We start from the raw sequence: 25455 nt of genomic DNA, 5'->3' as shown, positions 1-25455 counted from the left end.
CTAATATACCAACTTTGTTGGATTTCAAAAAAAAAAAAAAAAAAGGGGAGAAGAATTGAGTTAGCCATTTTCATGCGAGATATTATTATTCTTTTTTTTTTTTTTTCCAACATCTAAACGTTACACGTTGCATCGTCTCCAATTTCGTATGCCCATGATCCCATCATGTCTTTCTTCCCTCTCCTTCGCCTGAGAATTGGGATCTCCTCCGGCGAGCCATCATCGTTCTCTCTCTCTCTTCTTTCATTGAATCCAAATTCTAAACTACATTGATTGATCTGTAGAATTTGAGTTCAAAATGTGGATGCATAGACCGCCGACTGAATCATGGGACTGCATGCTCCCGGGCCCACCGTCCCGCAACAATGGAGGATCCGCCGACCTCTCCACCGCCGGCCTCCTCGCTTACGCAGCCGGCAGCTCCATTTCCGTCGTCGAAACTCACTCCATGCAGCTCATCGCCACTATTCCCCTTCCCCCGGCTTTGTCCACCTCCGCCGCCGCATCCACGGCTCTCTCCCCCTTCATCACCTCCTTGCGTTGGTCCCCAATCGGTCTCCCTCACCTTCTCTTCTCCCCCGAGACCACCAACCACCACCTCCTCATCGCCGTCGGCGACCGCCAAGGAAGAATATGTCTCATCGATTTTAGGTCTAAATCGCCTCTCCTCTTCTTCGAGACAAGTTCTAACAGCGTGAGTCCCAAGCTAGGGGTTCAGGACCTTTGTTGGATACAAACCGCATCCGACTCGTGGATCATCGCTGCGATATCCGGACCTTATCTTCTCAGCCTGTTCAACACTTACACTGGGCGTTGCTTCTTCAAATACGACGCTTCTCCGGAGTACTTATCCTGCCTTCGTCGCGATCCCTTCGACTCTCGGCGTTTCTGCACCCTAGGGCTTAAAGGGTTCCTGCTCTCTGTCAAAGCACTGGGGGATTCTGATAATGACATTGCACTTAAAGAATTGCATATACGTACGGACACCTCGGAATTGCAGAGGCTAGAGAGGGATTCAACTGCTGCTGCTACCGGAGCTCCGGCATTGGCCACATTTCCCAAGTACGTAGTGCGATTCGCTTTTTCACCTCACTGGAAGCATATACTCTTTGTGGCGTTTCCGAGGGAGCTGGTGGTGTTTGATTTGTTGTATGAGACGGCGTTATTCTCTACTGGGTTGCCAAGAGGTTGTGGAAAGTTCCTGGAAGTGTTACCGGATACAAATATTGAGGTTCTGTACTGTGCTCATCTTGATGGGAAGTTCAGTACTTGGCGGCGAAAAGAGTAAGTCTTAATATTCGGCATATATATATATGTGTGTGTCTGCGTGTGAGTTAGATATTCTTGAAGCCTCACTTGATTCATAAGATGCTTTTTTTTGTGAACAAAAATTGATATGAAACAGATGGATGTGTATACCCTTCAGTGAGGTTAGGAATAAATACTGAGATGAACTACTGCCATGTCGATGGACGATGGTAGCTAATTGCTTGTTTTGGCATTATGCCATGTTAATGGTAGCAAATTGTTTGTTTGTTTGTTAGGGCTTCTGATTTCATCAATGGACCATTGGAAAATGCATTGTTTTGATTTTTTTTTTTTTTTTTTTTTTTGTCAAAAAGTTCCAAAAATGTGCTGCAGAAAGTGTACAAAAAGTAAGCTGCATATTGTTGTCCAAGTATTCAAGGTTTTGATCTTTCCGGTCCTAATTTTAAATGTTTGATTCTGACTAGTGTACCCTATTTCTTTAGGGGCTTATGCCTAGTCTTGGATCATTATGTACTGGAAATCCTAGCAAAACACATTGCACACACACAAAAACTAGTAGTGTTGCAATATGATTTTTAAAATCCTCTGGGATCCTGTTGATCTTATAGTCCCATATTGGTCCTATTCCTTGAAAGCCTACTTCACCACTGGGATTGATTCTATGAAAATGCATTCTAGGATCTATGGCCATACTAGACTAGAATGTAGACACGTATGGCCATTTCTCCTACAATATTATGCAAAATAGTTTCTGTATTCTTGAACGTAAAGTGTCCATGAAGTTTATTGTGTTTGTAGTAGGAGCCATGTGAACATTGTTTATGAAAATCTAAGTTTACTATCTTTTGGGAGCAGTAGGTGGTAAAGTCCTCTTCTTTTTTACTAAACCATTGTTTTGTCTTTGCGTGCTTATTTTTAGTCACAATTTTGGTCTCTGAAACCCATTCTCTCTTCAGAAGCTTAATTTGTCAGATGAATTTTCTTTTTACTGATTTACACTATTCAAAGTTTTTATTAACCTGCCTGAGGGACTCAAGGGAATATATAAATTTGGCACATTTAACAGAGGAGAACAGGTACACATGATGTGTGCCATGGAAGAACTGATACCCTCAATTGGTACATCTGTCCCCTCTCCCTCAGTTCTCGCAGTCGTTATCTCCCACTCAGATTCTACTATTCAGAATATCAGCAAGCTTTATTCAGATGGGCACCCTTCACTTTATGCGGATCCAGATAATCCTTATGATTCTTGTGATGAATCTCTTGTGATTTCTAAAACACCTTTAATCTCCATTTCTGATGATGGGATATTATGGAAATGGCTCCTGACTGCCGAAGGATCAGGAGATGAGCAAAAGAATGCAAAAAGGCTCTGCACTGTAGCAGATATTGGTAAAACTCTGGGAAATCGTCAGAAGGATTTTGTACCTTCCAAGAGTGCTGAGATTAATATGTACACACAGCCAAATGATGTGAATAGCAGCAGGAGCTGTCTGTTAAATGCTGCTAAAAATGATGAAGTGTCATTTAAGGTTTGTGTATGAACATATGAAGTCTTAACAAAGTTTTCAGTAACCATTACCTTGAATGTCAAAATTTCTCTTTGTTGTATCTTAGTGAAACCTTGACTTTACTTGAATCTGAGGACTGAGGGTGACATTGGCAGAACTTATATATGACAGGGGTGAATAAGATAGTTAACCTTGGTAGTTGTTCTAAATGTGTTTTCAATGTCATTCATAGATGAATTATAAGTGCCTTATGCTTTTTGCTGTCGGCTATTGTATATGAGTTAGTCAGTAATAATATAAGAGCCTGTTTAAACAATTATGCCATGTACATAGAAAACTTGGGGATGACTGCAGTTGGTTTGCATTGCTTGAGCCAGGTGTCGGTATTCTTAGGCTCTGGCAAGGCTATGGTTTGAAGAGAGTATTTTTTTGTTCTGTATTTAGACCAATTTCTTGATGAAGCCAATTTTGTCCTCGGCCTTTATCGGTTTTATTGCTTTGTCATTCCATTTTTTATATAATTTTTTTTGGTCTGATAAAGCTTCTCTTATCTTCATCAAGCTCAAGATCTAACCCCTTGGTGCAGATAATGCTAGTTGGACAGCTTCATCTTCTTTCTTCAGCAGTGACTATGCTTGCTGTACCATCCCCCTCACTGACAGCTACATTGGCACGTGTGTATTATCCTTGACCATTTTATGTGTTTATTTAATTCAACGTTTACAAAGATCCTATAGGAGTTTGTTCATTTCTGTGCACTAAATAGTGAGTGGCACAACCATGAAGGTGGGGGAAACTCTCCTGCTGTAGCAGTTCCATTAGTTGCTTTGGGAACTCAAAGTGGTACCATTGATGTCATAGATGTCTCTGCCAATGCTGTTGCTGCTAGTTTCTCTGTCCATAGCACTGTTGTTAGGGGATTGCGGTGGCTTGGTAATTCAAGATTGGTGTCATTCTCTTATACACAGGTATGGAGCATTGGAGCATGCTATTTTAGCATTATTGTTTTCTTGGGTAAACACATCATATCCCATTATTCACGTGCAGAGGCCTTTGCTGATTATTTCTTCAGAAGTTAATTATGTCATATGATGCCTTACATTTCTTCAAGTACTTCTTAAGTGATTGCAAGTTCTCTAGCTCTCATCACACTTAAAGTGTCACCATTTTAACTTTATTTGTGCTCACAGGGAAATGAGAAACCTGTGGGCTACATCAATAGGCTTGTTGTGACTTGTCTTAGAAGTGGAATCAATAGGTCATTTCGAATTCTACAGAAGCCAGAGCGAGCACCTATAAGAGCTTTAAGGTCCTCATCTTCAGGAAGGTTTGTCAGACCTAAATCTTTTTATAAGAATTTTTAGCAATGCATACCTTTGTCTAAAACCAAAACAAGTGCACATTTAACACCCATAGGCAGAATGCCTTTATAACAGTCATTGAATTTGCAAGGCTAAATCAGAAGTTCTATATATCACATTACAGATTTGGATCAAATTAATGACACAAATTCTGCCATTTGCTTCCCCCCTCCCCCTGGTTCCAGACTAGACATGTGTTAGCATAAATTTAAAGGATGACTCCAAGAGATACAGTAATTCACAAACTTAACTGATAGAAATTATACATCAAGTGATCAAACCATCTATTTGTGAAATTCTTGGGGTTTCTGAAGGTAAGGTGACAAACTAAGAAATAACCATCCCTCATAATGTTAGACACACCAATTATCATCTGGTTTTACTTAAATTATAATTCAAATTATTGATTCTTAGATGAATACTAATATGTCATAATTAAATTTTATTCATCCCTTGACTTCACTAAATTCTTATTAGTTATTTGGGAATAGTATTCTAATGAAGTTGCTTTCTTTTCATTTTACAAAAAGTCCTAGATTTGTAAAGAGAAACAAAATATACCATTTATTTAAATTTTATTGTATCCTTTGATTTTAACTAATTTTAACCTATTTTGAAATAGTATTTCAATAACACTTGCATACTTATGAAAAATTGTATATGCAATTTTATGGAAAATAAGTAGTCTTTATTGTAGTATTTCCACCACAATCCTATTTGGAGAAGTAAAAAATTTTATTGGAACATATTGTTCCCAAATAAATAAATTGTGAATTAGTCTTCTTTTAGGAATCAAATATATGAATTTGGAAAATTAAAGAACTTTATTGCAACTCTTCCCAAATTTTCCTTAAGTAAAATTTGAGTAAGGATATTTATTCTACACAAAAAATAAGAAACTCAATATTTTTATATAAAGTATATATGATGCATGGTATGTCTAATTCACTAATTGTATGGGGATGGTAATTTCTTCTTTCATCCCCCAATAACAGAAGGGTGGTGATTCCCATAATAACAACAATAGCAACAACAACAACAACAACAACAACAACAACAACAACAACAATAATAAACATGATAGTGTAACAGTTTCATCCCCATTGAATACAGCAATTTTATTTAGAAAATCCATCAATGCCAAAACCTATTTTTTAATTTCTTCCTAGCATCACTTCATATTTGTAATGTTAGTGGTTGTATAGGTTTGTCTCTGTATTCTTGGTCATCTTTTGATTTTATAAATTAATGAAAGACTTAGCATCATATACTTTTACGCACATTCTGATACACTTTCAGCAAACTATTGATTTATAAAAAAAAATAAAAGAAGAAGAAGAAGAAGAAGAAAGAAGAAAAAAGAGGAAGACTTTGGTAGGTAAATTCTGCACATATTATATGGAGAGAACTGTAACTGATGGTTTTCTTTGGGTTTGATTAATTGACAACAACAATAATTTCATTTTAAATATCTGAATAGATTTCCATGCTGCTAATAAACATTCTGAAAAAGCCATTCAAAATTATTTCTCATCATAGCCAATAAAATCTTTTAGGTACCTTCTAATCTTGTTTCGCGATGCGCCAGTAGAAGTTTGGGCTATGACTAAGACTCCAATAATGGTAATTCAGCTCATTCCTTGTTTAGAGTGGTGATTATTTTTGCAACTTTAGTAGACACTTCTTTTCTTGGATGTATGATATTGATATTTGATACATTGATCCTTCTTCATGTTATGGACAAGATTAAACATGCTGATATGATTTCTGATCAATTTGAAATGTCAAGGAGCACATCAAGATATTTCTTTCATGTCCTTGACATTAAACATTATGGCATGCTTTGCATCAGTCTCAATTTTTCTGTTTTAAAAATATGCCATGGAAAATTTCTTGAACATTTTCCTTTTTCAGTATTATTGGAAATGCTTCTGGATTTTCATTTAGCAATTTATTTTACAAATGTGAAAAAAATAACAAAATGCATCTGGAAAATTATTTTTGGAACTTATTTTCATATGAAATTGCATTTGGATTTATAAAGTTCAGACCTAGTATTGAAGAATCCCACATTTTGTCAAGAGTTTTCAAAATATGCATGCAAGCTCACCATGTTTTAAAAGATCCCTGACCTAGTGGTTAGTGGGTGAGCATTTGGACACTCAATGGATAAGGCTACAAATTAGTATTATACACTGTAAAAAAACATATAGATATTTGGTGGCTTTGGTCTCATTTTACTTTCATTTTTCATATGCTTTTCCTTAAGATTGGCATATTTATTGTTTCGAATTTCATCATGCAGCTTAGATCTTTAGCTCTGCCTTTCACTGTATTAGAATGGACTCTTCCAACAGTTCCCCTTTCATCATCAAACGAGCCTTCAACCATGCCAGATGAGACGCCTTCCCCAGAGACATCTTTGCCAAATGCATCTACCAAAGATACTAGTGAGTTCCAAGTTTTTTCTTCTCAATTTTCTTTCTTTCTCTTTATCTCTCTGCTTAATTGCAAGTTCGTTATCTATATAGCTGTCAGCAAATTATCACGTAGGAAGGAAAATTTTTATTGTAGGAACTGGGACTGATGGATCTCAGGATGAGTTTTCAGAAAGTTTTGCTTTTGCATTGGTAAATGGGGCTCTTGGAGTTTTTGAGGTTCATGGACGAAGGATCCGAGACTTCAGGTATGTATTCAGTGACATGTATAACATCAAGAATTGACCAATACTTTATTCAGATGATCAAGTATTTGCATGAAATGGACTACTAGGTAGGCATTGTTCCTTATGGGGCTTTATGCCATTGAAATGCTGTTGTTAATTATAGACATTAAATTTAACAATTTGTGATTACAATGGAACTCATAAAGGCCCTGTTTGGTAAAATGGCTGTTAGCTGATAGCTATTACCTGTTAGCTGATTGTGTTAATTAGAGGGTATAAATAGTTGGTAACATTAGCTGATTGTAGAAAAGTGTTTGGTAAATTAGCTGTTAGCTGATAGCTATTTGGTATAGGCCCTGTTTGGTAAAATGGATGTTAGCTGATAGCTGTTAGTTGTTAGCTGATAGCTGTTAGTTGTTAGCTGATTGTGTTAATTAGAGGGTATAAATAGTTGATAACATTAGCTGATTGTAGAAAAATGTTTGGTAAATTAGCTGTTAGCTGATAGCTGTTTAGTATAATTTCTTTTATCAAAATATTAATTGAAAAAGTTGCTTGGAGTAGCTTTTTGAATTTTAGCCTTTTTGGAGTTGCAAAAAGCTAATTAACCAAACATTTATATTGATATTTTAACTAAATCAAACAATTAATAGTGGTCAAATAAGTCAAAATTGGCCTATAGGCCAATTTTTTTACCAAACAGGGCCATAATTTCTTTTATCAAAAAGCTAATTGAAAAAGTTGTTTGGAGTAACTTTTTGAATTTTAGCCTTTTGGAGTTGCAAAAAGCTAATTAACCAAACATTTATATTGATATTTTAACTAAATCAAACAATTAATAGTTGTCAAATAAGCCAAAATTGGCCTATAGGTAGGCCAATTTTTTACCAAAAAAGCTTTGAAAGTTGCTTCCATAGTCAATGGAAATTGTTAAGAGTCACATTAAAAAAATAGAGAGAAACATATGGAGTTATAAGGCCACGGGGTTAGACTAGCTAATTGATAGGATTCAATCTTTTAGTGTGGTTTGGCCCATGTGCATTACAACCTAGTTGAGTGAGCTCGGCCCAATCTTAGATTCTAACATAAATATTTGGCTCAACTGCTCACAAGGCTCCCAATGTGCCAGCATTTTGCAGTCATGCCATTGAATCTCTAAACTTTAGAGGGGCAAGTTCTATTTTTCTTTCCTCCATTGATGACATTGATGACTTTAGAAGGAATTTGCGTAACCTACAAATAGGGCTCTTTGGTTATTAAAGATTGAGTACAGCTTGCAAGCTTCCTAGTCAATCTAAATTAATTGGCAAATTATAATTTGTTATCATCGAAATTGGTTTACTCAAAAAACTTGATATTTTCTTTTCGCAAGACATGGTTAACATGATAGAACTATGGAAAATTCGTAGCATGTCCCAAAAAGATAGCTCAATAATGTGGTAAGCCCTAACAGGCTTATAAACCACAGAAAAGATGGGTGGTGATGTGAAATTTAATACCCCCTCCCAAAGTAGATAGAACTAGGCTGAGTAGACAACGTATAGAAACAGAATTGGGCCACTACAAACTGGGCTGGGACTCTATTTTGAAATATAAAATGTTGTGTTTCACCTCAACTTTAATGTGTTAGTGAGGATATATGTTTATTATTTTATACTCCGTAATTATTATCTTCAACATTTCCAAGGGGAATTGTGCAGTTTATCCACAGTTTCATCATATTCATAACCTAGAGCCATTACCAATTTCAAAATTTGCAAAAATGTTCCTTTCCTTTTTATTTTTCCAGTCTAAAAGTGCACAGACCTTTTCTTTATTTTTAACCACAGTTATTACTCCTATCAAATATGCTACTTCCACTGTTATACTACACACGCGCGCGCGTGCGCAAAAGCCCTGCTTAATTCTACTCATTTAATGATATTGGCTTCTTACAGACCGAAGTGGCCTTCTTCATCATTTATTACATCTGACGGACTGGTAACAGCTATGGCCTATCGTCTGCCTCATGTGGTATATCGTACATAGTCTACTTATCTTCAATCCTTTTGACAACTGCTGATATTTCTCTTTTCAACATTTTTTATTTAGAGGCAGTAATGTAATTATCACTCAGGTTATGGGGGACAGGTCAGGGAATGTACGTTGGTGGGATGTAAATACTGGCCAGTCATCCTCACTTAACACCCATAGGGAAGGGGTACGGAGAATTAAGTTTGCTCCAGTTGTTGCTGGAGATGATAGCCTGGGGCGCATTGCTGTTCTATTTTATGATAACACATTTTCTGTATTTGATTTGGTAAGCAGATTAGCTTCCATCATTTTGTTTCTTTGTTTTGTTTGCCATTTTCATTTACTTTCCATTGTCGTCAAGAATAAGGGGTTTATAATGGTGCATTTTGTTATAGAGCCTATAACAAAATGTGTGATTTTCAGGATTCAACAGATCCATTAGCCAATTCACTTTTGCAACCTCAATATCCTGGAACTCTAGTCTTGGAGCTTGATTGGTTACCTGTACGGAATGATAAGAATGATCCACTTGTATTATGCATTGCTGGAGCTGATAGCAGCTTTCGCCTTGTTGAAGTTAATATGTATGTGCAATAATGACCTTTGTTTGCAATCAGCTTATTTTGTTTTCCTTTATCTATGTTAATTCTGTTAACATATCTCTCCATTTCATTTAACATGTGTGTGTGACAGAGTTTGACTAGGCATGTGTTTCAAAGAAAAGTTTAACTATGATATTAATGTAAGAAAATAATATAGCAGTTAGACATTGACCATTGTCAGGAAAATATAAGAGAGAACATATGGGTTTATAAGGCCATGAGTTAGACTAGCTAATTGGTTGAATTCAATCTTTTAGTGTGGTTCGGCCCATGGCTATTATAGCCCAATTGAGTGACCCTAGCCTAATCTTAAATTATAACATGGTATTAGAGCCGTTCGGTCCACTTTGGGTTCACCCGTCGTCCAGAGCTTTGTTTCAGGGGAGGAGGGCCCGGACCCCGTTTTGGTTGAATTCAGTCTTTTAGTGTGGTTTGGCCCGAGAGGGTTCGGTCCACTTTTGGTTGAATTTAATCTTTTAGTGTGGTTCGACCCATGTGTATTATAGCTCAATTGAGTGACTCTACTCAATCTTAGTTTATAACTGATACGCACCCAAAATAAGAGATGGTTTACTCAGAAAAAAAAGGAAGGATGCAAATCAGGCAAATCAGAATATACAAGGAAGGCTTAACTCAAGGGATTTTGACAAAAATAGATAGAGGCATAATCATCTCAACAATCATCTCCACAATCATCTCCTTTCTATAATTATTTATTTCCTAGCACTATAAATTAGAATCTCTAGATGAGAGTAAATCATCCAATAATCTTCCATAGTCTTTAAGCTTTAGTAGCTAGGCAAGAGCCTAAAACTCTTGTGGGGCAAGAGCCTAAAACTCTTGTTGGGGAAAGTCTTGTGACTTCCTGTTCTTTTTCTTAAGTTTCAGTCAATAAAGCATACCTTTGTTCTTATCTCTAACAAATTGATCCGACCTGCTGTTGAATGGCGAACACACGTGATTCCCGCATAGAGACGTTAGAGAAGAACCAAGATGCACTGCGTACTGAATTCACTACATTGACCGATCGATTTGCAGCCGTAGAAGCTTCTGTGGCTAGGATGTCTGATCTCATCGCTCTCTCCTTCCAAGGCGGAGGGCACAACAATGCCAGTGCTTCATCAACTTCCATCCCAACGCCGAATTCAACCTCTCTCCCAGAACATGTTCAGCCGGACAACACCTCGCTGCCCATTGGAAAAACAGAACTCCCTACATTTGAAGGCACCGATCCAATTGGGTGGTTAGCTAGAGTGGAGCAGTACTTTGCCATTCATCACACCCGAGAGGATTTGAAGGTCCCAACAGCTTTCGTTAGTATGGAGGGGGCAGCTCTACATTGGCTCCGATGGCTACAACAACAACAACCCACTCTTACTTGGACTCAATTCACACATGACCTTTTGGAAGAATTTGGCGACGAATTGCCTGGGCCACCGTTTGAACAGCTTGCCGCTCTTCGTCAAACGGGCTTGGTGGATGAATTCATCGCTGCGTTTCGAGCTCGCATTGCCCAAATTCCTGGACTTGCTCCTCACATTCAATTAGGGCTTTTTCTCAACGGCTTGAAACCTGCAATTCGGGTGCGGCTCCGACCGAATGATGTGACAGATCTCCGAACAGCGATGCGTGTCGCTCGCGCGGCAGAACGAGAAATTGAATTTCTCTCCACAGGCCGGCTCCTTGGACGCAGTCTGAAAGACGAAAATGCAGCGCTCCAGATAATTCATTCACATAGTGGGTCTACTTGGTCTAATGGGCATGGGAAGAATTCCCAAACCAATTCTGTTTTGAATTATTCACAGCCCAAACCCATTCCAACCCAGTCTCAATTTTCTGGCAGCAATCAAACATCTTCCTTCCCCTCCCAAACACAACCTGCGTGTCCTGCTATGCAGTCTTCAGTATGCAATTCCAGCACATCAACATCACGAGCTCCGGCACGACATTATTCTAACAAAGAGTATCTGGACATGCGCGCCAAAGGGCTTTGTTTCCGTTGTCAGCAACCGTACAGTCCGCTTCATGTATGCCCGAATAAATCCTTGCAAACTCTAATTGCAGCAGAGGATGACCAGGACGAAACGAGTGACGAGCCTGGTGTAACTGACCAAATCGACACCGGACAATATAGGGCAGTCTTTCCAATCTAGCCTTGGGGACAAGGCTGTTTCTTTGGTGGGTGGCAATGATACGCACCCAAAATAAGAGATGGTTTACTCAGAAAAAAAAGGAAGGATGCAAATCAGGCAAATCAGAATATACAAGGAAGGCTTAACTCAAGGGATTTTGACAAAAATAGATAGAGGCATAATCATCTCAACAATCATCTCCACAATCATCTCCTTTCTATAATTATTTATTTCCTAGCACTATAAATTAGAATCTCTAGATGAGAGTAAATCATCCAATAATCTTCCATAGTCTTTAAGCTTTAGTAGCTAGGCAAGAGCCTAAAACTCTTGTGGGGCAAGAGCCTAAAACTCTTGTTGGGGAAAGTCTTGTGACTTCCTGTTCTTTTTCTTAAGTTTCAGTCAATAAAGCATACCTTTGTTCTTATCTCTAACAATAACAGTAGGGAATATAATATTACCAATTTAAAGGTTTGTAATTAATTAACTTTTTTTTTTTCAAAATTACTATTTTGTTCAATCACAGAACTATATTTTTCAGATTTCTTCAGTTTCTTTTGATTTTGCTACTCGTTGGCTGTAAATTCATCTTTTGTTGCTTCATTGGCTGCTTATTTTCTCTTCGTTGGTATCTCTGTTTTCTTAACATGTTATTAAACTCTTTAACGTTAAAAGGCACTCACATGTGACAACTCTTACATTTTTGCAGAAATAAAAAAGTGCCGTATCTCCAGAATAGTCCATCATCAAAAGAGAGGTTCCGACCAGTGCCTTTATGTTCTCCTATATTATTACCTACAGCACATGCCATTGTAAGTTATGCAAATCCGTAACTAAAACTAATGCTGTCCCCTGAAATCTAAACTAATATGGCATTTTTTGCTTCTTTGTTTTTATTCTAAGTTAATTTTTTATTTCTTTTTTTTTAAATCTCTGTTTTGAAAACATACACTGAACATAGTCCAGAACTATTTTGAGTTTCTAGGTTGTATTCAATAAAAGGGAGAATCCGTTTTAGTTAACACTTGTGCAATCTATTCCCAGTAGTAGAAGAGTTTGTACCTATTTGGTAAGTGTTATGGAATGTTCAAATATGGTATTCTTACGTATTAGGAAGCTTGGAGATTAGGGTTTTGAGTGGGGAGGTATATGGAAACTTGTTTCCATATCATAGGTCCTCTAGCTTGTATTTATAGGGTGGAGTATTCTCTCTAAGGTGTGTGAGACAGAGAGTTGCCAGAACTTAAGGTATTTCTCCTAAGCCTTTGAACAGTAAGCAATTAATCATGTTGTATAAATGGATTCAATAATTGATTCAATAAATTTTGCAGGTACATCTATTCATATATACACATGATTTGAATAAATTTTTCAAAAATTAGCACACAATAATAGGGTCAAAGATCTCTTTCTTCAATGAACTGGTGAATCCTTGAAAATTTTTCTTCCTTTAGGGTGGAATATCCATTCCCTTTATTAGTAAAACGTAACATCAAACCTCTTCTCAGAAAAATCTTGACCTGTGATTTTCTGCTTTCGCTCTTCTCAGAACAATCTTCACCTGTGATTTTCTGCTTTCTTGTTTGTTGAGACTCATTAAGACTCATTATTATGCTTTTATTATTTCCTATGACTGTTCAGTTTCTATGTCTGTTAGTATCCCTAGGGCCCTATTAGTATTCCATCTTCTACCTATATATATGGTGCTGTGTAGTTGCTTGTAGACAGAGTGTAAATAACAAGACAATACTTTATTCTCCAAACTCCTTCAACATGGTATCAGAGCCACCATTGGCCTGAACCCCTTTTTATTTCCGAGCATTTCGAGGATGAACAGTAGCAGTGCAGGGTCTGTCTACGCTTCTTCTTCGAAAACTCCTCATCGCAAGTTTTCATAAAATTCCGAAGAACCACCGCCGGTCAGGAAGTGCAGGCGACCCCGGCCGTCGAAGTCCCGTCTCAAACCGCTGCCGCACGCGCCCTCACGCGCCACCTCACGCGCAGCCTTCCGCCGCCACGCGCCTCCACGCGCCGGCGCGTGAGACCTCCTCCGGCGATATTTTCCGGCGATATTTTCCAGTTTCATTTTCGACCCTCCTCTGGCTTTCCTGGTAATATTCTTCCTTTTTATCAACCATGTCTTCAACTGGAACCAAGGAAACTTCTACCAATGTTGAAAATGCTACTTCTACCAATGTTGAAAATGCTATTTCTCGCTCAGTGTTTGTGCCTAATTTATCTGGAAATCCAGTTATTACCTCTGAAAAATTATGTGGGTCACAAAACTACCACTCTTGGTCGGATGCCGTTGAAATGTGGTTTATGGGCCAGGGTGTTATTGACCACTTGGAACATGGGGTAGAAACTGAGGTACCAGAAAATGAGAAGGCAATTTGGAAAAGGGTGGATGCACAACTTTGTAGTCTTCTATGGCAATCCCTTTCACCTGAGTTAATTCAACTATTTAGAGTTTTTAAAACATGTGTTGAGGTATGGAGTCAAGCCAAATCCTTGTACACTAATGATATTTCACAATGTTACACAGTTGTTGATAATTTGGTTAATTTAAAGAAGGATGGTATGAGTATGGAAGCCTTTCTTGGGAAAACTCAAAGTTTATTAACTGAGTTTAATAAGCTTTTACCCGTTGGAGGGACACCTGATGAACAGATTGCCCAACGTGAAAAGTTTTTTGTTGTTCTGGTTTTGACTAAATTAGGCCCCGAGTTTGAGAATACTCGAAACCAGATTCTTGGGGATAAAGGTGTGCCAGGGGTCCAAGAGTTGTTCAAACGCCTTCTTCAAGTGGCCTCTTTTCCTGGTGAAACTTCTGCATCCACTACAGAACAATCTGCTCTTGTGATTCAAGGAAGTCGTGGTAATAATCTGGGCAATCGGAATAAAGACCGTAGTGGGCAGAAAAATGCTAGATACTGTGATTACTGCAATAGATCTGGACACACACGGGACCGATGTTGGAAACTGCATGGGAAACCGTTGACTGCTCCTACAAATGTGGCTCAACTCAAACTAGAAGAATCAGGTTCTAAAAATGTCTCTCTTGCTGAATATGAAGAGTTTGCACGGTTTAAGGCTAATGCCCAAGCTACTGTTTTCACTCCTTTGGCTCATACGGGAGAGACTCATGCTGCCCTTGTTTCTCAATCTGGACCTCTCGGACCCTGGGTCCTTGATTCAGGTGCCTCCGAACATATATGTGGTAATTCTTCCTTATTGACCCATCTCACAAACTCTAAGTCTCTTCCGTCCATTGTGTTTGGTAATGGATCCATATGTTCTGCTAAAGGAGTTGGTAAAGCAAGACCTCTTCCTGATTTACCCTTGTCATCAGTCTTGCATATACCTACTTGTCCTTTTAATTTGATTTCCATTCGTCAACTTACTCGTTCTCTTGATTGTCTTGTCACTTTTTCTCCTGATTCGGTTGTTATACAGGACCGTCGTTCGGGGAAGACGATTGGCTCGGGGTATGAATCAAAAGGGTTATACCGTCTATCCACTCCTGCTTCCGCTGTCTGTAGTGCTACTATTTCTCCTTCCCTTACTCATTGTCGTCTAGGTCATCCAAGTTTGAAGAAACTACAACAACTTGAACCGAGTCTCTCAAAGCTGTCTTCACTAGAGTGTGAATCTTGTCAATTTGGGAAACATTCAAGAACCTCCTTTCCTGAACGGGTTAATAAAGTGTCCTCATCCCCTTTTTCCTTAGTTCACAGTGATATTTGGGGCCCTTGTCGTGTCACTTCTGTGTTAGGTTTTAAATATTTTGTTACTTTTATTGATGACTTTTCGTGTTGTACTTGGGTTTTCCTAATGCAACGACGTTCTGATCTATTCAACATCTTTCAGAAATTTCATAATGAAATCAAGAATCAATTTGGAGTCTCTATTAAAGTTCTTCGAAGTGATAATGCCAGGGAATATTTCAATACTCCTTTGTCTACCCTCCTTGACTCTGAAGGTATTCTCCATGAGTCTTCTTGTCCAGATACTCCACAACAGAATGGTGTGTCTGAACGAAAGAATAGGCATCTAGTGGAAACCGCTCGGACTATGCTCCTTCACTATAAGGTTCCCTCTTATTTCTGGGGAGATGCTATCCTCCACTCATGTTACCTTATTAACCGTATGCCATCGTCTGTTCTACATGGCAAAATACCTTATAACATATTGTTTCCTCAAGAGTCATTACACAAGCTTCCGCTGAGGGTTTTTGGTTGCACTTGCTTTGTTCGGGATATTACTCCTGGTCGTGATAAACTGTCACCCAAGTCCTTGAAATGTATTTTTGTGGGGTACTCTAGGGTTCAAAAAGGGTTCAGGTGTTATTGTCCTGAGACACAGCGATTCTATGTATCACCAAATGTTACCTTCTTTGAGTACACTCCGTTCTTTTCATCTGACTCTATAAGGGTGGTGGATCCTTTTCCTGATGTCCTACCAGTTCCCTCATTTGAAGGAGGGACAGAAATACCAATATCTCCTGTTGTCCTACCTCCCAATCCATCACAAACCCACACTGTTTCTCCTTTCCAGTTCACCTATCATCGTCGGTCAAAATTACCACCAACCACTACTGCTGCAAACATTGAACCTGCTGATTCATCTCCTGAGCGGTCCCTTCCCTCGGATTCGGGTCCTGCTCCAATCTCCAGTCCGCCCATTGCTAGTCGGGTAGGTAACCGGTCTACTCGCAATCCCTACCCTATATATAATTTTGTCTCTTATCACCGGTTTTCCCCTGTTTACAATGCTTTCATCTCCAGTTTATCATCTGTTTCTGTTCCTAATTCGGTTAGGGAAGCTCTTTCCCATCCTGGTTGGCAGCAAGCTATGGTAGATGAAATGGTTGCTTTGCAATCCTCGGGAACTTGGGACTTGGTTCCATTACCTCCTGGCAAAACAGTTGTTGGTTGTCGTTGGGTTTATAATGTCAAAGTTGGGCCTGATGGACAGATAGATAGACTCAAAGCTCGCCTTGTAGCCAAGGGGTATACTCAAGTGTTTGGCGTTGATTACACTGATACGTTCTCACCCGTAGCCAAGATCTCTTCTATCAGAATCTTTCTGTCTATTGCTGCCATCCATCATTGGCCTCTATACCAACTTGACATCAAGAATGCCTTTTTACATGGGGATCTAAAAGAAGAGGTGTATATGGAGCAACCTCCGGGTTTTGTTGCTCAAGGGGGGGAGACTGATTTGGTTTGCAAATTAAAACGTTCTCTTTATGGATTGAAACAGTCTCCACGTGCCTGGTTCGGACGTTTTAGTACAGTTCTGCAAGAGTTTGGGTTAGTCCAAAGCAAAGTGGATCATTCTGTATTCTACCGGCATCGACATGGTAAGAGCGTTTATCTTGTTGTTTATGTCGATGATATTGTTATCACAGGAGATGATGCAGAAGGAATACTCCAGCTAAAGCAACATCTTTTCCAACATTTTGAGACAAAAGACCTTGGAAAATTAAAATACTTCTTAGGGATAGAAGTTGCCCAGTCAAAGCAAGGGATTTGTATATCTCAACGAAAATATGCTTTAGACATATTAGAGGAAACAGGTATGAGTGATTGCAGACCTATTGATACTCCCATGGATCCTAACATTAAGCTTGTACCGGAACAAGGGAAGCCCTTTTCAAATCCAGGAAGATATCGAAGATTGGTTGGAAAATTGTTGTACTTAACCGTCACTCGCCCTGACATCTCTTTTGCAGTTAGCGTTGTGAGTCAATTTTTGGCTTCTCCGTGTGATAGCCATTGGGAAGCTGTCATTAGGATCCTACGATACATCAAGAAGTCTCCCGGGAACGGTGTTTTATACAAGGATCGTGGAAATACAGAGATTGTTGGTTATACTGATGCAGATTGGGCTGGGTGCTCTTGGGATAGAAAGTCAACATCAGGGTACTGCGTTTTCCTTGGTGGCAATCTAGTATCTTGGAAAAGTAAGAAGCAAAATGTGGTGGCTCGATCGAGTGCAGAGGCAGAATATCGGTCAATAGCCTTGGGAACATGTGAACTAATCTGGTTAAAGCATCTCTTGACTGAATTAAATCTTTGCATGAAAGGGCCTATTAAACTAATGTGCGACAATCAAGCAGCCTTGCATATTGCATCCAATCCTGTCTTTCATGAGAGAACAAAACACATCGAAGTCGATTGTCATTTTATTCGCGAAAAGATTACATCCGGGGAAATCGTTACCTCATTCGTGGGTACAAATGATCAGTTGGCTGATATCTTCACCAAAGCTTTAAGAGGTCCCAGAGTTGAATATTTGTGTACCAAGCTTGGAGCTTTTGATATTCATGCTCCAGCTTGAGGGGGGATGTTGAGACTCATTAAGACTCATTATTATGCTTTTATTATTTCCTATGACTGTTCAGTTTCTATGTCTGTTAGTATCCCTAGGGCCCTATTAGTATTCCATCTTCTACCTATATATATGGTGCTGTGTAGTTGCTTGTAGACAGAGTGTAAATAACAAGACAATACTTTATTCTCCAAACTCCTTCAACATTGTTTACTTGTTACAGGCTTTGCGGACAATCATACAGCTGGGTGTAAAGCCATCATGGTTCAATATATTTTCTACAACCATGGGGTATGGACATCATGAAATTCCTGGGACTCCCTCATCAACTAGTGATCTTCGTGGTTACATGCTTGATCCACCAGATATTGGTGATTCTGTCGTACCTGAGATGCTCCTTAAAGTATTGGAGCCTTACCGTAGAGAAGGTGTGGTATTGATTTTATCTAATGTTGTACGAATGGTATTTAAGAGATCATTTCCATGTTTAATGTTTAATTAATGTCTGATAGGTAGTGTAGTTTCTGATATCTTTCCATCATTTGTACCCAAGGCTGCATAATTGATGATGAGAGGGTGAAACTCTATGCTGGTATTGTCAATAGAGGTTGTGCATTGAGATTTGCCTTTGCTGCTGCAATATTTGGTGAACCAATGGAAGCTATTTTCTGGCTGCAATTGCCTCAAGCCCTAACTCATCGGATGAATGAGTTGATTAACAAGTCCGTAATAAAAGTTCCTCCATCCACACCGATTTCAGAGTTTGACGAGGCATCTATGCTGAATAGGATATCATCAAAGGGAAAAGTAGCTCCTGGATCAGGGACGCTGGTTAGTCATTTTAGAAGTTACTATCTTGACATTTGATAACTTTTATGTTTTCTGATTGATGTTTTGACTGTTGACAGAAGTTTTCTTATCAAAGTTATACAGAATGAACTCCGTAGCTCTTACATTGACCATGATTTGTGAGTTGGATATCTTTCTGGCAGAGTAACAGTCAACTTGGTTTGATGGCTTTCAAACAAGAAGAGTTGTGGAAACGTGCTAATGAGCGTATCCCTTGGCATGAGAAACTGGACGGTGAAGAGGCTAGTCAAAACCGTGTACACGAGTGAGTATGTTTCACTGCTACTCCTATATTTGTCATTATACTGCTTCATTTTTGGCTCAAGCATACAATGATTGTAGGTTGGTGTGATCTAGTTATTTTTGCTTCTTTTTTTTTCCCGTTGGGGGAGGGGGTTGTGGTTACACCAACTGTTTAAGTGTTTAATATTAGTGCTACTACCGATATGTTGATTCTTTGGAATAATTTTTTTTGAGCTATCCAATTTTTTTTTTTTAAATAATGTGATCAAACTCTTTTATTTTGAGTGTGCCAGCATGCTCCCAGCAGAATTTTAAGAGGGGTGAAAGAGACTTTGGTTGATTGTGATAAATCTGTAAGTGATCTAGTGGTCGAGTTTACTGGGTTCCCCTAGCAACATAATCCAGTTACATATTACGGAGTATTAAGATTCTGAATCAAACCATATTTGGTTGTTTCAACAATTTTGGTTTGAGAAAATCCGTTAACTTCAAAATTTCTTGAGGATCTTTGGAGTTGGGAGTCTCTCTTACAATGTAGACTTTTTAGTTCAATAATTTATTGTGCTCCTCTTTAAAATTTCTTCACTGTCAAGGACTTTCAGTGATTTTCTTTAATACTTTATCCCCGTCTAATCAACAAAACCTTCTTTTATGTGAAAACAAAAGGTCTGAATAGTCCAAAGGGGCTAGTGTGATTAGATAAAAGATCAAAATGTTGTCAATCAAATAATGAGGCTGCAAGTATTACAGAAACAGCTCTGTTGTATAGTACATTAAGATTTTATTTTCAGTGTTACAATCTAGATTGGGCCAAGGTCACTCAATTGGGCTATAATGCACATGGGACAAAACACACTAAAAAACTGAATCTAAACAATTAGCTAGCTCTCTCACTTCAAATAAGGTCACTCAATTAGGTTATAATGCACATGGGTCAAACCACACTAAAAGATTGAATCCAATCAATTAGTTAGTCTAACATGTTATAAACCCATATGTTCTCTTATATTTTCAGTGTGGGACTCTTAACATTCAGAAACTGTGGTTCTTCTAAAAAGTCCATGAATCTGAATAAAGATTTAACTAGCATTCCACTGTGATTAAATTTGCCCCTTTGGACTATTCAGACCTTTTGTTTTCATATAACAGAAGAATTTTGTTACGAAAGTAAAGAGAAGATTTCTGAATATGTTGTCGTCAGTTGTCTATTGAAAAGAGAATATAAAGCCCTATAAATACATGCTAGAAGACTTCGAATAGGAAATAAGTTTCCATATGCATACCTACCTAAATCCCTAAGACTACCTAATCTATAGAGATTCCATATATTAAATATATTCCATAACATACCCCTCAAGTTGGAGCATAGATATTAATCATGCCCAACTTGTTACACAAATAACTGATAACCCAAAATAACTAAATAACGAACTAACTCAAATCCATTTAGGACACTCCCTTGAAACGAAAGCTTTGAACGCCACCAATACCACGGAGCTGGGTGAACTCAACGTGGTGGACCGAACAAGCTTGGGATTGGACCCTCCCCTGAAGCGGAAGCTTACGCCACCAATATCTCAACTCCGGGAACACCACCAATACCACGAACAGCTGGGTGAACTCAACGTGGTGGACCGAACAAGCTTGGGATTGGACCCTCCCCTGAACCGGAAGCTTTGACGCCACCAATACCGCAACTCCGGGAACGCCACCAATACCACAGACAGCTGGGTGAACTCAACGTGGTGGACCGAACAAGCTTGGACACACAAGGTAAAGAAGACAAACTCCGAATTGGAGGACACACATTCTTTACCAACGAAAGGAAAACATGCCCCAAACGACAATGAGCATAAAAAAAGAGAGGGACAACACCAAAACAAGCAACGGACTCCATCCTTCTAGAGGTCAAACGTAGAGACCCCCCAGACGCAAGCCCCTCTTCAACATAAGATCCCGAGGCAGCAGCAGCAGCAACACATTTATACTCAGCCATACCCACCAACACAGATCACAAAACACACAAAAAAGGGAGCATGAAGGTGTACGAGACAAACCAACCGTAAAGCAGACGGCATGGTCCAAACTAAGTCCAGAACCAAGACAAACGGACTTAGGCGACCTAGGAACAGGTTGACCAAAACATTTTCCAATCGTTGGATGAGCCTCACGCGCTAGTCAAAACGTGACGACAATGGAGCGACAAAAAAAAAAATATTGTAAAGGCTCTGATACCATGTTACGAAAGTAAAGAGAAGATTTCTGAATATGTTGTCATCATTTGTCTATTGAAAAGTGAATATAAAGCCCTATAAATACCTGCTAGAAGATTTCGAATTGGAAACAAGTTTCCATATGCCTATCTACCTAAATCTCTAAGACTGTCTAATCTATAGAGATTTCATATATTAAATATATTCCATAACAGTTTTGTTGGTAGGAGGGATAAATTATGAAACAAAATGATGAGGCAATGATAAGTATTAGAGAAACAGCTCTAGGCAGTACATTCAAATTCTATTTTCAGAAACTGTGGTTCTTTTTGAAAGTGGATGAATGATGAATCTGAACTATAATGGAGATTTAACTAAGCATTCCATTGTGGCTGAAATCTGGTAATGAATCTCAATTGAGTTTTTGGTTGATTTCTCCTTGAGAAGCCACTATCTTCTTCAACATTGTATTCTGAGGCAAAGCATTCTCATATTGGAAGTTTAGAGTTGCTTCTGCTGCAGAGATCTGCTTCAGCTGAAGCAAGCAAGATAGAAATTGACAAAATTCTTCCTTTACTACCACTTCAAATCATATCAGAGAAAGGATGTAATTTTACAGAAGGAAGGGTGTCTGTTTCCATGTGCACAATATATTTGCTTGTCCTAGTGCACATCCTATTTGGAAACTGTTCTGTAATTTGTTAAGCAATTCACTTTTAAAGCATCTCTTTGGCCTAATTGTCTGCTATGTTGCTGCTGATTATCAGACTCATATCCGTTGGAAACTTAGAAGGTGCTGTTAGTTTACTGCTTTCTACACCTCCAGAGAGTTCTTATTTCTATGCAAATGCGTTGCGTGCTGTTGCTCTTTCATCTGCAGTGTCAACATCTTTACTTGAACTAGCAGTCAAGGTACTTGTTTCTTTAACTGCTTCCTTGAAAGAAAAACCTAACTTGGTTTTCAAGAATTTAACAGTTGCTCTTTTATAATATCCCTTGTTATCCTTATATAGGTTGTTGCAGCAAATATGGTTAGGACAGACAGGTCATTATCTGGCACACATCTACTCTGTGCTGTTGGGAGGTTTCAAGAAGCTTGTTCTCAGGTAGAGTCTCAAAGTCTACTTTTAATCACTCACTCATGGACCTTTATGGTGTAATATTGAAGCATATGCCATAATTGGCTAAATATATGCTTTAAAGTCTATGTCCCACCTTGTGAGCAAGGACATATTGGCTAAAGCATATGGACATTATTGGATAGGTATTACACTTTGTTTGAGATTATTTTTTTTTGTTTGTTTATATAATTATATTTAGGGTTTACTCATTTAAAATCTTTAATACTCAAACTTGGCTTGTGTTAAATTTTTTAGCAACTGAACTTGATTTGAGATTGTTGTACTTCTCTATTGTACAGGAAGGAGTCTCTCAACCAAATTTTAGGTAGTAAATTAGAGGTTACAATATTTATCTCCAACTGATGTGGACAAAAGTATGTTCATTCTCAAATAGGTAAATGATACTATTAAGAAACAAAAATTGAACTCATTTGCTAATAGGTAAATGAGCTTGTTTGTGAACATAAATGAAACCAAACAAATTGCATTTGTCTATGAGATGAACGCTCTGATATAATGCACATGGGCCAAACCACACTAAAAGACTAAATCCAATCAATTAGCTAGTCTAACCTATGGCCTTATAAACCCATATGTTCTCTTTTATTTTTTCAATGTGGGATTTTTAACGTTTACAATCTTAAATCTACTTGGCTTGGGGCATCTGATGTTAAACTTCATTTTCTAAGGCAGGCATAATCCAGTATGAAATTTCATTTTATTTGCCCCTGGTGTTTGACAAAGTATACACTCTACTCCCTAATGTTTGTTCCTCCAAAATTTGACATATATCTTTAAATGACCCCTAGCCTAACCAGCCTGACTGATATAATATACCCATGACACATATCAAAGGTAATAATAGATGGGGTAATTTGTCAGTCAGAAATAACCATCTACTTTTGCCTTAGCTCTTTTGTTTTATTTAGTTATTACCTTCTTTCTTTTGTATCGTCTACATCATAAGCTTAGTGTAGTAGCCAAGTGTTCATGCACTGGTAAATAGGTAATGGTTTAACAAGCCATGGAAAGAATCCCTCTGTTATTCAGTGGTGAGGTTGTGTATATCTCCGTTCTCTGGGCTGTGCATGGTATGAGAACCCTGGATGCTAGTGCAATCTTTATTATTTCGAAGTATATCATGACACACTGATTCTTCATTTATTGCTTTATAAATTATCCCAGCATGCTGAAGCTGCACACAACTGTGAATTTGAACATCTGTTGCTATCGTATTCCTGCGTAATCAGAGTGCTAAGGCTGGTGTCAGGCTTCTCAATATTGAAGTGCCCTTGAGTAGACAAATGAGATTCTGCCTTTATTGCCAATATTTCTAGCTCATAGTTTACTGCTCTCTATATGGCAGCTACAAGATGCTGGATGCTGGACAGATGCTGCAACATTAGCTGCCTCACATTTAAAAGGATCTGATTATGCACGGTACATTGTTTTAACTTTGAGAAACTTGTTTCTTCTTGTTTATTTTTTAGATTAGAACAATGTTGCACGGTTGATTAGATATTGATAGAGGGTCATGGTAATGTACACTTGAAGAGCTGTATAATCTTTTGCCAGAGGCAAGTTGGCAACACTAGAACTTACGTAGCAACAAATATGGTTTTCTGAAGGGTAACTAAAAAAATTGCCCCGATTGCTTCCCAATTATTATCTTCATAATTTTAACTTTGAAAGTCGGAACCTTTTAATTCTACTAATTGGATTCCCGTTTGGCATCTTAGTAGGGGACTATTGATTTTCAATGTGTTTCATCTTGCAGGGTTTTGCACAGGTGGGCTGAGAATGTGCTGCATTCTGAACATAACATTTGGAGGTATCATTAATGTTGGAAAATTAGCTAAACCCCCACTAACAAGATCAAACTAACATTCAATTGTTTTATCTTGAAACCACTTCCAAAACTTTACTCTGACAAGGTTCACCCTAGTAGCTAAGCCTCGAGCAGATTTGAACTAAATGTTCATCATATCATGTTCGAATTGAATGCTCATCATTTAATGTTCCTCGAATTTGAAGTAGATACTTTATGTATAAACTAGATGTTCAACTCATTATACCAATGGGCCACCATTTAAATGCTAGGCGACCTAACCATTCTTACTTTTGTGTGGACACAATGCAATGCAGGGCACTGATCTTGTATGTTGCGGCTGGTGCATTGCAAGAGGCATTGGCAGCACTGCGTGAGGCACAGCCAGACACGGCTGCAATGTTCATTCTTGCTTGCCGGGAAATACATGCTGAGTTCCTGTCCAGCCCGGAACTGGATGATGAATCAAGATTATCAGTGCAGGATAAGCTGATGAATCTGGGAGTGTTGAACCCAGAAAATGAAGATGTGATTGCAGTGGTTGATTACTACGGGCAATACCAAAGAAAATTGGTCCATCTCTGCATGGACACGCACCCTTTCCATGACTAAAACTTCAAAGGTTAGTAGATTATGTTTGTTACGAAATTCATATACGGCTTTAGATGGTGGTTGAACCATGATGTGAAAGTAGGGAATATAGGCCATTTTTTCATATCCAAATTAGGTGTTCATTGGTATTTTTTTTTATGTTTTTGTAATTCATCCATGTTTACGATTTTATAAAGAAGTGATATTATAATTATTCATGTGTTTAAAATATATCTATAAATTTTTAATTATAATTATAAAAATTTTAAAATAAAAATAAGAAATAATGTAAAATTGAGTAATGTGGACACAGCCTGTTCAGAGGAAACTCCAACAGAACTGTTATGGGAATCCGAGGCATTAGCTGCCATGAGAAAGCCCTGAAACTACTGATACGAGATGAGGAGAATATAAATATGAGTACATGAGAAGAGTCGTAATACAATACAAACAATAGAATCCTAATTATCCCACATCGCCAAACTTTTGCTCACATGACTACCAAAAAAAAAAAAAAAAACCTTAATTGCAATATTACCCCTCCCTGACCCTCAGGATAATAAAAGAAAAAAATGTTGATAAACTCACTCAGATTAGAGCAGTAGAACTGGAAAATCAAAAATTGCCATGATAAAACTCTTGACAAAGAAAGAAGTTGAAAATGGAGACACTCTCCCAGTCTCTCTTGATGAAATTATTAACATAGTTGTAGTGTAAT

General features: G+C 38.2%; 1 protein-coding gene across 1 annotated transcript; it reads left to right on the top strand.

The window, feature by feature from the left end:
• Positions 1–165: 165 nt before the first annotated feature.
• Positions 166–24930, top strand: LOC109186691 (WD repeat-containing protein 11-like). Its single transcript, XM_019336797.1, has 22 exons — positions 166–515; positions 556–646; positions 716–1284; positions 2336–2804; positions 3370–3457; positions 3570–3751; positions 3974–4110; positions 5701–5767; positions 6450–6594; positions 6719–6830; positions 8747–8822; positions 8926–9108; positions 9246–9406; positions 12266–12368; positions 18116–18320; positions 18446–18723; positions 18885–19006; positions 21965–22109; positions 22211–22303; positions 23685–23758; positions 24096–24149; positions 24464–24930. Exons 1-22 carry the CDS (start codon positions 328–330, stop codon positions 24756–24758), a joined length of 3837 nt encoding a protein of 1278 aa, XP_019192342.1. The 5' UTR covers positions 166–327; the 3' UTR covers positions 24759–24930.
• Positions 24931–25455: the final 525 nt, after the last annotated feature.

The sequence above is a fragment of the Ipomoea nil genome, unplaced genomic scaffold, assembly GCF_001879475.1.
Source record: "Ipomoea nil cultivar Tokyo-kokei standard unplaced genomic scaffold, Asagao_1.1 scaffold1407, whole genome shotgun sequence".
NCBI classification, from domain to species: domain Eukaryota; kingdom Viridiplantae; phylum Streptophyta; class Magnoliopsida; order Solanales; family Convolvulaceae; genus Ipomoea; species Ipomoea nil.
The sequence above is the reverse complement of the archived record's forward strand: the minus strand, read 5'-3'. Positions and strand labels throughout refer to the sequence as shown.

Bases quoted from the DNA above. Each gene is read 5' to 3' on its own strand.
- LOC109186691 (XM_019336797.1), top strand. From the start codon at position 328: ATGGGACTGCATGCTCCCGGGCCCACCGTCCCGCAACAATGGAGGATC. The intron at 18,321-18,445 runs GTGTGGTATTGA...TTTGTACCCAAG, and splicing joins GGAGCCTTACCGTAGAGAAG to GCTGCATAATTGATGATGAG. The intron at 24,150-24,463 runs GTATCATTAATG...AATGCAATGCAG, and splicing joins TCTGAACATAACATTTGGAG to GGCACTGATCTTGTATGTTG.